The following is a 12,175-nucleotide window of genomic DNA, read 5'->3' as shown; positions in this document are numbered from 1 at the left end:
AGCGGAGTCTGCTATCCAATAGAGACTCAGTAGAAATGTGGGGAATGAATCAAAGAACTTTCTGTAGCCTTCTGGAATTACTCCCCTGCTTAACTCTAGCATATTTAGCGTCTGTACCACTCATCTGAACACTGATGCACCCATGACTTGTTAATTAGCCCCTTTAAGACTTTGTCCTTCCCACACAGATTGCCAATTCCTTGAGGGGGAAGGACCGTGCTTCCTCTCCCCCGTCTCTATTGCCCAGTAGAGAGGTGGTGCTCACAGATACTGTGGATTTAAACGCTGTTCCTTTTTGCTGGACAGCAATGTCTGTTGGGAACCACGCTTAGAAAACTGACTTTGGGGGATCCCTGGTTGGCTCAGCGGTTTGGCGCCTGCCTTTGGCCTGGGGTGTGATCCTGGGGTCCAGGGAGTGAGCCCCACGTCAGGCTCCCTGCACGGAGCCTGCTTCTCTTTCTGCCTCTATCATGAATAAATAAATAAAAATCTTTAAAAAACTGACTTTGCAGAAGCCACGATTCTATTAGGCGTATCTATAAAATGGGTCTACCTTCCCTGAATTTCAAATAGGTGAATTATCAGCCCACAGCTGCTTAGTTTTGTTCAGCCCCATTTATGGAGCAGCTCCTTCGCACCTGACGCTGCCCCACAAGATGTGTCTGCCTCGCGTGGATTCAAAGTCAAGGAGGAGGTCTCGCTGCTCACTGGTGACCAAGGTGACCAGGGAGGGGACAGCGTTTGGGCATCGCCGGCTGGCCTGGACCTTCCGGGTGCCGGTGGGGACCTGCTGCTCACCCAGGGTGGCCCCTTCTGGCTGGTGCCAACTTTCTGTCCCCGGCCCACTCCTCGGTCGTCTAAGGTCCGGGGTGGATCTTCCAGCGAGTTAGCGGGCTGGAGTCCTGCGGGCCTGTACTGTGGCCCTGAGGACGCTTCAAGCGCCCCACTCCCGCCCCCAGGGAGCAGGTGTGCAGGGGTCACGACCTCGGCCTGGGGTGTGCAGGGACCGTGACCTCGGCGGGGCTCAGGCGGGTCTCCAGCAGGGGTCGGGGCAGCCCGGCCCGCGCATGCACTGGTGGTCCTCCCCCCACCCCATCAGGGAGCAGGTGTGCAGGGGCCACGACCTCGGCCGGGGTTATGCAGGGGCCGTGACCTGGGCGGGGCTCAGGCAGACCGGGGTCTCCAGCAGGGGTCCCGGCAGCCCGGCCCGCGCATGCACGGGTGGTTCCCCCCTACCCCCCGCCCCCGCCCCCGCCCCCAGGGAGCAGGTATGCAGGGGCCGCGACCTGGGCGGGGCTCAGGCGGACCGGCGTCTCCAGCAGGGGTCGGGGTAGCCCGGCCCGCGCATGCACGTGCGGTGCCCCCGCGCGTTCTGGGGCAGCAGCTCCCCCTCCCCCTCCCCCTCCCCGCCCCCCGCTCCCGCGGCGGAGCTGCAGCAGGATTCGGTGCGGGTCCGAGCGGAGTCCGGCAGCGAGCACCTGGGGGAGGGGCGGGGGGGCGGGGAGTGGTCGCTGCCCGCGCGCTCTGCGCCCTGCGTGCAGCCCGGGCTCCCCCGCGAGGAGCTGAGCCGGGCGCGGGGGGGGGTGGGGGGGGGGGCGGGGCGCGGTCCCCGGGGACCAGCCTGCGGCGGCGGCGGGAGCGGCGGGAGCGGCGTGCCCGCGGAGCGCCCGGCCGTGGCCCGAGGGAGCCGCGTCCTGCCGCCAGCCCGCGCGCCTGGGAGCCCCCGCCCGGAGCGAGCCCGCGCCCGGACCCGGCGCACCGGCGCTGGCGGGGCTGCGCGCACTCGGCGGCGGCGGCGCGGCTGCGGGAGGCTGCGGGCGGCTGCGGGAGGCTCGGCGCCGCGGGGATCTGGCCGCTCGGGCGGGCGGGCGGGAGGGCGGCCCCGGAGCTCGGCGAGCCCGCTCCGCGCTCCGGCTGCTGCGCCGCCAACTTCGCGCCCGGCCGCTCCCTCCCTCCCCGTCCCGGCGCCCGGCGCCCAGCTCCCAGGTGAGCCCCGAGCACCGACGGTGCATCCCCCCGCCCTGTCCCAGCGCCCAGCTCCCGGGTGAGCCCCGAGCACCGACGGTGCATCCCCGCATCCCGGCGCCCAGCTCCCAGGTGAGCCCCGAGGACTGACGGTGCATCCCCCAACCCTGTCCCTGCTCCCGGCGCCCAGCTCCCAGGTGAGCCCGAGGACCGACGGTGCACCCCCTCCATCCCAGCGCCCAGCTCCCAGGTGAGCCCCGAGGACCGACGGTGCATCCCCCCACCCTGTCCCAGCTCCCAGGTGAGCCCGGAGGACCGACGGCGCATCCCCCCCTCCCCCGCCGAGGGCAGCGCGGACCCCGCGGCCGCTCCACCTCCCGTGACCGCCTGCGTCCCGGCCGGGCTGCTGCGCGGGGCCGTGCGCGCCCGGGGGAGCGATGCAAGTCTCCATAGCCTGCACAGAGCACAACCTCAAGAGCCGGAATGGGGAGGACCGACTTCTGAGCAAGCAGAGCTCCGCCGCCCCCAATGTGGTGAACGCCGCGCGGGCCAAGTTCCGCACGGTCGCGATCATCGCGCGCAGCCTGGGCACCTTCACCCCCCAGCATCACATTTCTCTCAAGGAGTCCACCGCGAAGCAGACTGGCATGAAATATAGGTACGGATGCGGGGCCCCCGCCGCCGGGGCTTCTGGGTCTAAGCAGGTGCGGTGGGGACAGTTCACGGGGTCCCCAAAAGTGGCCGACCCCCCCATGCCCACCCCGGGGAGTGTGGGGGGGATGATTTAGGATCCTCGGGTGTCTCCAAACTAGCTGGTTAGCTGGGGGGGGGGTGGGCGGGGGCTGTGCTGTGCGGAGCTGGCATCTTTAGGGACGCACCTGCCTGGCGAGCACCTGGGGCTGCCGCTGCCAGTCCGCGCGGACTAACGCAGCTGCTGCAAGCCGCTGGGACGGAGATCAGGCAGTTTTTCCAACAGCAAACGTGTTGGCCCCCTTTCGTGCCACAGGCTCCGCTTCCTGTGATCACACTACTTGCCCACCTCGGACGGTGTTCTTATTTATCCCTCAAAGGACCAAGGCAGCAAACGCTGGGCCAGCTCTTAGGGAAGTTTTGTTGCAGGAGGAAACACCCTTGAAGGTAAAACAGGCAGAGCGTTGACCCATTTGGATCTAAACGACTGCCCGAACTAAAATGGAGAACTTCTTGTGAAATATGGAGGAAAAAAGTTAATTATTTTAACGAGCTTCCTCATGAATTTTTCAGCTCCCTCTTCCTCTGGGTGGTTTTCCATAGTTGGAAACCTTCCTGGTAATAGTTGATGCTCTCCTTAATACGGGATGACTTAAATCTGATAAGTAGAAAATTTCATTATTCAATTATGTGACTCCTGCCATCTCCTGCTCTCTGCTTTGCCCTGAGCCTTCCTGGCTGTATTCCTTAAACCTACGCCTGTGCTTTCGTCTCAAAGCATTTGTAGGTGTAGAGGAGAGAAGCTAATGATGTGTATTCTCAAGGCTTTGGTTATTCTGCTGTGCAGATACGGTTTTTGTCGATTATTTCCATTTATCCATCCCTCATCTTTGTTAGGGACCAGGTTTTGGAATGGAAGGAACTTGATGCAATTGAAATCATGCACACCTAAGACTCTGCGTGTGGGATTTCGGGAATAGGCATTTAAACCAATTTCTATAACCGTTACCCTTGAAAAAGTTTCTTGGTGAGGTCACGGGAGGGCTTCTCGTTGCAAAAACACCAAGCACAGTTGTTTTGCTCTATTCTGGAGCCATTACAAAAGAAAGCCGTGTGTGTGGCGGCAGGGATGCCACTGGAAAATCAGAGCTAAAGCTCTTTGCCCCAGGACTGCAGGACGATCGATGTGAGCAGCCTGACTCCAGGCAACTCTTGCTTCTCTCGGTCTTTCCGTGGCGGCGAGTGGGCCCCACGCTGCTGGTGTGCTGGGACTGCAGTCCCCGGTGCACTGGCACTTTGTCCTGCTTGTGTGGCGCACACGCAGCCCTGCCCCACGGACACGGCGCTGCATGCGGCTGGGCTGCTGCGCGAGACCAGCGGGGCCCCTGGGAACGGCCGCTCGGATGAGGCAGGTCACAGAGGCCAGTGGAACTGCAGCCGCTGGCCTGTTAGCAGCACCATGAGCTTTCTCTTGGTGAATCAGGAGAAATAGCAACGCCTTCACCTCCTGTGGCAGAGTTGCATAGTTGCTTATGCGTCACTGTGTCTGGTTTTGTGAAGCTGTTCAGAGGGCAGGAGATTTCCATTAAGGTTTTGCTGGTCGCATTTACAGCTCGGCTGATTGGATAGTGATCCTCTCTTTAAGGAAGTTCAACGTGCAAGTACGATTCACTTGGGCATCTTCCGTTACTGGCAACTGAGTACAGCTCTTCTGACAAAAAGTTAGCCATCTGTGGCTTTTCAGTTTTCTTTGAGTCGTTTGTTGTTTATGGTGATGGGACAAGCTTCTCCCCTCGGATTCTGAACCATTTTCCCTATGATAGGCAGGTGGTTGTGGGTGTGTGCGAGTGTGACTTAACCCCTCTCTCCTTCAAATTCCACTCGGAGTACCTGCAGGAAAGAGCTGATGAGATTATGCTAAGTGTACACTAAGGCTTTCTTAGGGTTGGGGACAGAGAAAGGGAGGGAGGGACTAGCTCTACGCTCCATAAAATATGATAGAACTATTTTAATTAGCTCAATTATCCTTGTCTTTGATCTTAATGTCCCTAAAATATCATGTTATGAATTATCCTTGTCTTTGATCTTAATGTCCCTAAAATATCATGTTACAACAAATAGCAAAATTTTTTAAGGTGGCTGTGTTTACAATAACTTCACCCTTGAAAAGGATTTCCATAGGCATAGCTGAATCTGACATCTATGAACTATAGAAGATTTTTAAAAAAAAGTCTTTTTGTACATATTTTTCCCAAGGGGAGGCCCCCAGCTTTCATCAGCATTTGAAACGTGTCTACCGCCCACTCTTCTTTTTTGCCAAAAAAGCAGTGTTACGGGGTGAAGAGGTATTTTAGTCAACGGATATTTATTGAGCACCTATTCTGCACCAGGAACCCTACTTGAACTAGTTTCACAAAACCGGTGCCGAAAGCAGACTAGGTCTGGGGCTTACATTCAGGTTGGGGAAGCAGATCACAAGAAAACAGATAATCTCTATTAGGAGACATTCTTAGGAAGGCTATATTTTGGGAGGGTGATGGTCATGCCTGGGCTACCTTGACTTCTCCATTTTGAGATACCATCTCTGTCTTCAGTTCCAGAATTATGGTTGTATCTTGGGGCATGAGGAATTGTCTAGATCTGCCACCTATTTGCCAATCCAGGGACTTACACTGCTACATAAAGGGTCACCTGACCATTGAGGACCTGCTGTTTATAATCCCGATAAACAAGTAGAATGTTCTCTGCTCATTTAATGACTTGTAATTTTTAAAGCCCAACTCGTACCATAGCCCGTGATTATTATCCATTAATTAGGAGCTCACGAACTTGGGGTTTTAGAAAGAGTTAATGTACACTCGTGTGAAGCATCCGAATTCTGCAAGAATAAAATACTCAGTCACTGTTACCGTCACGCTACCATTTTGCAAAAATCTTGCGTAAAGTTAGCTATTGTTTCAAGGCTAAGGATGGGGAAAAAAAAAAAAAAAAGTCTGCTAGAGAAATCTGCTATTCAAATACTACTTTCAGCCCTGTTCAGAGAACAGGATTCCACCTAACGTTCATCCTGGGGACTAGGCCGTATGTCAATAACATAAGACTATTTCATTTCTTATGGTTTTTACACTTGTGCTTTGTTAATGCATGAGAGTTCCTTTATTTTACTTTCGTGTGTTTTTAATCTCAGTTTGTCACATTGTGTTTGAGTTTGATGTACACTCTGTAACCATACATGATAGAAGTAGATCGGTGCATACCTCTCATCTTAAGAAAGCCAAATCACTGAGAATAGAAGTTAAATCAGATTTGTTTTATTGTTTTTATTTGATTAGTTGGGTGTCTTTTTTAAAATAACCATTTTAGAAGGATCCTACTAGTATTTGACATGGTCCCAGAGCCTTTGTCATTCAGAATTGAGCATCTTTGTGCTGATAAGTTACTGACCCCCATTCTAAAATTGTTACTTTAGCCCTAGAACAATTTGAACATTGATGGACCCAATTTCATCTAGAAAAATCTTACCTGTAACATAAACATCCATGTCAATAAAACATTGTACTGTAATGTTGCATAAAACAGGCTTTGAAATCAAGAGAATTCATTATAAGAATCAATATTGTTGAGCAATAATCTTTAAATTTCACTTTAAAATCTTTAAATTCCCCAGTTTTTTAAGTTAATCACGTTTTTACCATTTTTGTCACTTAAATTTTTTTTTGGAATACTTATAGATTCCTAGGAATTTGCAGAAAAAAATATGGAAAATTTCTGTATACACTTAATCCAGTTTTCTCTAGTGGTAATAGCTTCCATAACTATAGCATAACATCAAAACTAGTGAATTGACATTGGTATAATCCACAGAATTTATTTGGATTTTACCAGTTACACATTATTCATATTTGTGTATGTTTACATGTCTGTGGTTTTTATCAGAGGTAGAAGTTCCCATAACTGCCACTCCAGTGAAGAGTCCCAATTGTTCTATCACCACGAGGGCCCCTTCACGCTCCCCCTTTATTACCACATCCATACACCATTCCAGCCCCTCTTCTTTGGCAACCAAAGATCCAGCTCCATAATTTTCTTGTTTCAAGAGCACTTCTGTAAATGGATTTTTTTTTTTTTTTTTTGGTAATCTTTGGGGATTTTTTTTGCACCCTGTATAATTCAGGTGCATCTGAATTGTTGCATGTCTCAATAGTTCATTCCTTTTTTTTTTTTTTTAATAGTTCATTCCTTTTTATTGCTGAGTGGTATTCCATGGTATGGATGTTTCAGTTTGTTGCTTGGTGGGTGAATGGTTTTTAAAAAATCAGGTTGTGGTCATTATTCTCAGGATGCTTTAGATAGCTTCAGATTACATCGTTATCCTCAGATTTCTTCAGTACTGCCATTCAGTAGCTCAGAGAATACAATGTGAATCACCTAACATGGCACCCGAGGTCCTTTGTGGTGTGGTTTCTATCGGTTTTTCCCGGTCACTATCTTCATCTTTCCTCTGATGACCACATGCTTCATCAGAAATACCTACCTGAGAGAAGGACCCATCATAGTACTCTGAACCTTCTTGGTGCTTTATGCTTCTGTATCATTTTCCATTTTCATCCTTCTGATCTAGAATTTTCCTACCTCACTTGGTCAGGCAAATTCCTATGCATCCTCCAACACCCAACTCTAGCATGACCTCAGTGAAACCTACCCCAGCTCTACTCTATATAGCATGAAATGAGTGCTTGTCAATGCCTCTACTGCAACTGGTTCTTATTTCTGTTATGGAAATTATTGATTGCATAGTGTTGCTCTTACCTATTTATGTCTGTAGCTTCCCCATTAGTCTGTGAGCAGCTTGAGTTTTGGAATTTATTCCTCTCTGTAACCCCAGAGTCTAACCTGGCACTTGGCATGTGATGGGTAGTCCATGAATGCTTAGAAAGTGCACGGCTACGCCTGTGGGACCCTATGTTAAATGCTGGCGATACAAAGTGAGAGGGTTGTCTACGGTTTGGTGTGACTAGATACCTACCCAAGAAGGCTGCATAGTGGTACGAAAAATAGTTATTGCTGTAGTTTGAGGAGACCTCCTGCAGCAGAGGCTGTAGGAGTCAGGGAGAGGTCGCATGAGGAGAGCCAGTGAAGTTCAGTATTGAGGAAGGAGAAACACCAAGCTGGGCAGAGATCGAGGAGCAGGCTGCAGCAGGGGTGGGCAGCATGTCCCAGAGAGTGTGCATGCAGTGGTGAGAAGTACTGGAACAGAGCAGAGGGTCTGTGCAGGGCAGTGTGGCGAGAGCATCCTGTAGAGGTAAGACGGGGTCAGGGTTGGGCACCTGGGTAACCCACTTAGATATCAGGTGTACATCAGCAGTGGAAGTTGCTGATTTTTGAACAGGTTGTCTGGTTAAAGTTCTATTTAAAGAGGATTAACCCGGGACCCCTGGGTGACTGAGTGGTTGAGCATCTGCCCCCGGCTCAGGGCATGACCCCGGTGTCCTGGGATGGAGTCCCACATCCGGCTCCCTGCAGGGAGCCTGCTCCTCCCTCTGCCTCCCTCTCTGTGTCTCTCATGAATAAATAAGTAGAATCTTTAAAAAAAAAAGGGGGGGGGGAGATTAAACGCAATTGTTCCACAAAAAAAAAAAAAAAAAGGTTGTAAATGTGAAGGAAGAGAATTTAATTCCATAGCCTTCCTTACTTTCCTGCAGAGAATCAAGACTCCAGAGAAGACTCCGGCCACATGCCTCTCCCATGCTATTCCTTTCACAGCCTCTTTATTAAAGCACACGTGTCCTCTACCATTCTTTACCTCCCACGAATGGTGGGCAGATTTTGAATCAAAGCAATTGAAGTGAAAGATCAATCTTGTCAGCCAATTACGTAAAAGGCACCAAGAGTGTGTGTGTGTGTGTGTGTGCGCGCGCGTGCGCACGCGTATGGGGAAAAGTAGGAGGAAATAGTGGGCTGAAGAGGGAGGAAGAGAAGAGCCAGCTCTGTGGCTGTGTTTCAAATAGAAATATTTGATTTCAGTCCAGAGAAGAGAGCAGCTTGGTTATTTAGAATGCCAGTCTTTTTTTTTTTCCCCCTTTGATAAGGAATACCATTGTCGTTTGTACTGACACCCATGGGTGTGGGCTTTCCCCTCTTCCTCAAAGCAAAATGGTGAGAATGGGGAGGTGGAGAAACCTTCCTGAAAATTAGTTGCTGATTCAGTCTCCTAGAGTTAATTCCACCTCTGCAAGGCAGCAGTCAGAAGTCTGGCATCCATGGGATGGTGAGAAAATGGTAGGAGGGGAGGCAGCCTCCCGGAAGTTGTTAGGCAAACGTTGCTCCAGTTCCATGGCTCTGTGCGTGTGCGCGGCACATACAAGTGGAGAAATGTCTCTGAAGCGTTTCCAGGAGCAGCTCATCCTCCAGCTGTAATCCTCAATTGGTTTGTTATAGATGAAGTCTCTAAACCCAATCCATTCACTGCCCCTCTTTGGAAGTGCATTCATTTTCTAGAAATCCTTTCTTTAAAAAAAGTTCTGCCGATATTTGAACTTGTAGTAATTTCCAAAATGTTCTGAGAGGAGGAAAAAATTCCCATTATATCCAAAAAGGAAATCAGATTCATAAATTCGACTTTTGAGTTTCAAATTCATTTCTTCAGATTCAAAATCTGTCATTGGTATGTTCAGAAACAGATTGGGATTTATTTAGGTCCAGTGAATCTGACCAAAATCTAGGACTCTTGGTTAGTTTTTTTTTTTTTTTTAAACTCAAAACATCGTTTAGGAGAAGAAAAACCCCTGCATGAGAGGAATTGAATTCACCAGCATCAGCTCCTACTTTTCTTTACAGGAATATCAAAGCCATTTTGATAGTCATTAGACAGGATAAAAAAATGATTGAGTGTTGCAAATGGATCATCGTACGTTTGAAAAATATTTTGGTCACCAGCTTTCCATGCTTTTCAGAGCTAGAAAATAAATATTGATAGAGACTGAAGAACTTATGAAAAAGTCTTAAAATTTTCCATTTCAATATTTTAAAATTTTATTCGAGACAGAGATAGTGACACAGAGAGAAAACAAGGACAAGCAGGGGCAGGCAGAGGGAGAGGGAGAAGCAGACTCCCTGCTGAGCAGGGAGCCCAACTCGGGGACTCGATCCCAGGACCCTGGGATCATGACCTGAGCCAAAGGCAGATGCTTAACTCCCTGGGCCCCCCAGCTGTCGCTTCCATTTCAATATTGAGAATATTTTTTAAAGAATTTTTAGTTCTATGTGATCTCTAGAAATAACGGAGTTAGCAGTGGATATTAGCACTGAAGAAACTTTAGATGCCATCTAGTTCAGTACTATTATTTTTATATGGAATGGCCAGTTCCTTGGTCAGAGTGACTCAAGGAGGTGATGGGAGGATCAGGACCGAACTCAGGTCCCCTGACTTCGGGATTCCTTACTTCAGCTTCTACCCTGCACCTTCTTGGTTAGGTCTCATTTTTCAACATAAGAAAGGAGCACAGTGCATACGATGCTTCTAGAAAGGACAATTCTCTTCTATACATATGCACAGTTTGCAGTTCAAACTTTTCTCTGGAAGAAGCAGAGCCCTGCTGTGCAATGAGCGAGCCAGACCAGCTTTCTTCATCTTAGAGTTGTGAGGACCCCAGAGGAGCCCCTGTGGCGGAGGTTCTGAAGCTGGACAAAAATTAAGTTCCAGATGGAAGTGTGCTTTAGTGTCACAGTCTCTAAAGAACTGGTGTCTCAGAAAGAGATCTGTAAGGCACAGGCACAGATGATAGGACGGCGCTCCATGTCAACCCCAGATGTGAAATGCTCATTTGGATTTTCAGTACCGAGCATCCTTTACTCTCCTCCATGCTTTTAGAGATTACTTTGAAAGCCTGCTCCTGAGAGTCAGAATCAAAATACATTTAAAAAAATCCTCATTGCAGGATGATTTTCAGTTACTCAGATTGGAAACCAACACAGAAGCCTAGCAGCAATTCTTTTTCTTGGAATCGACAACTAGGGAGGACTCTGAGAGCACTCGCACAGGCCATCTGGTCCAGCCCTCATGAGAAATCTGTCCTGTTTTTCCAACTTGTGCTGTGCAGTAGCTACTTGTAAAGGCCCCTAAAGAAATATTGTGTAATCTCCTTTCATGGCAGTCACGAAAAAAAAAAATTTGGCTCTTCTTTCTAAGAATTAGAATCATTCATTAAGCTCTGAAATCTTCCAAGGAAGCAATAAAGTAAGGGTTTGGAGAACTCTTGTCTGTTGTCTGGACCCTAACCATCACGTCAGGTTGGGAAATGAAGGCAGAATGAGGAGTAAGGTAGTAAGGGTGCAGTGGTGAGGCAAAGGGAGGCCCCCAGGGGCCTGCTGGAGGATCCCGGCCTCCTGTTAACACCTTGGTGTGGGGGGGGGGGGCGTGATTTGTCCCCATTCTGGTCTGGCACCTGCTCACCTAGCCTGGTGGTTCTGCTGCTAGATCATCCAAGAGTCCAAAAAGAAAAAAAATTCACCATGACGAAGTTCCTTCTTGTGATTTATTCGGCTTCTTTCCGGGTACCCTGGAAGCTTCTTGGCCTGTCCTCTGTTGAACAGAAAATGAGCTAGCTATAATTTCTCGTTTTGTAAGCCTCCCAGTACTAGAACATCACTAACACTTAGCCTCCTAATTTTCAGGATGGTTCCAGTTTTTTTCCTCCCAGATTTCATTTTCTGCATCCCTACAATAATTTAGGACTCTCATTCACAGCCTCTGTACAATGACTGCATCTCCTTGAAGTCATCTAGTGCTGGATGCAGTTCCAAGTAAAGGCCTAGATTTTTCAAGACCAAGAATATCAAGGTCACCTAATGACAGAAACCTGGTCTATCTCCTTGTTCGCATTTCATGGCTGGGCTTACTGTTTTTGGGGAGAAAATCATTTTTAGCATTTTGAGCTAGTCTTTGAAAAACTTGCTGTGAAATAGGTTTTACAACTCTAACCCATTAGACTCGACAAGGATGATGAGGCTGGTAGATGGCAACTCTTACAAGGTCATCGGCTCTAAAGGTCATAATGGTAGCCGTTGAAGTCTCTTGGGTTAAATAAACATGAAAAGGGGTAAATCTGATCTATAGGTTTCAGTTGTAGTTGGGTATCCAAAGAGAAAAACTAACAGTTTATAGCATGAGTAATTTGCTTTTTGATGTACTCTTATAGAGATGATTTAAAAAAAACTTGAAAGTTTCAAGATCAAGGCAACTGTGCAGGACTAGTATTAATAACAAGAAAAGTGTTTTTTTTTTTTTTTTTGTATTGGTAATTAACATCTTCCAAGAGAGTGGCCCTGAAGGGATGGATTCAGCCTCAGGAAATTCCAGGCACAGCGTTCTCCATGATGAGTTTATCTCTTCTAGAAAGCCCATCTGGTTGAACAGAGCTCTTATATAAGAAAAGCGAGCTTTTTCCTGAAGAACATATGCTAATAAAGCACACTCTTTTTCATTTCTTTGAAATTAATTTCCACTTTAAACTTGGTTTTT

At 48.8% G+C, this 12,175-nt stretch overlaps 1 protein-coding gene across 4 annotated transcripts in view; it reads left to right on the top strand.

Moving 5' to 3' along the window:
- Window positions 1–12,175, top strand: part of KCNAB1 (potassium voltage-gated channel subfamily A regulatory beta subunit 1) — a 359,203-nt gene that overhangs the window by 124,678 nt on the left and 222,350 nt on the right. The window contains exons 1-2 of one of the 4 annotated variants that reach the window (XM_072792179.1): window positions 1,971–2,162; window positions 2,260–2,623. The exons of 2 other annotated variants lie outside the window; for them this stretch is intronic. In XM_072792179.1, coding sequence (XP_072648280.1) covers window positions 2,403–2,623 — 221 coding nt within the window. In that variant the 5' untranslated portion in view covers window positions 1,971–2,162; window positions 2,260–2,402. Of the gene's footprint in view, window positions 1–1,970; window positions 2,624–12,175 lie in introns of those variants that run through there. One more of the 4 variants, XM_072792178.1, reaches the window with a different exon arrangement.

The sequence above is a fragment of the Canis lupus genome, chromosome 22 (assembly GCF_048164855.1).
Source record: "Canis lupus baileyi chromosome 22, mCanLup2.hap1, whole genome shotgun sequence".
In the NCBI taxonomy this organism is placed as follows: Eukaryota; Metazoa; Chordata; class Mammalia; order Carnivora; family Canidae; genus Canis; species Canis lupus.
Note: the sequence above shows the minus strand (reverse complement) of the source record. Positions and strands in the feature narration are given on the sequence as shown.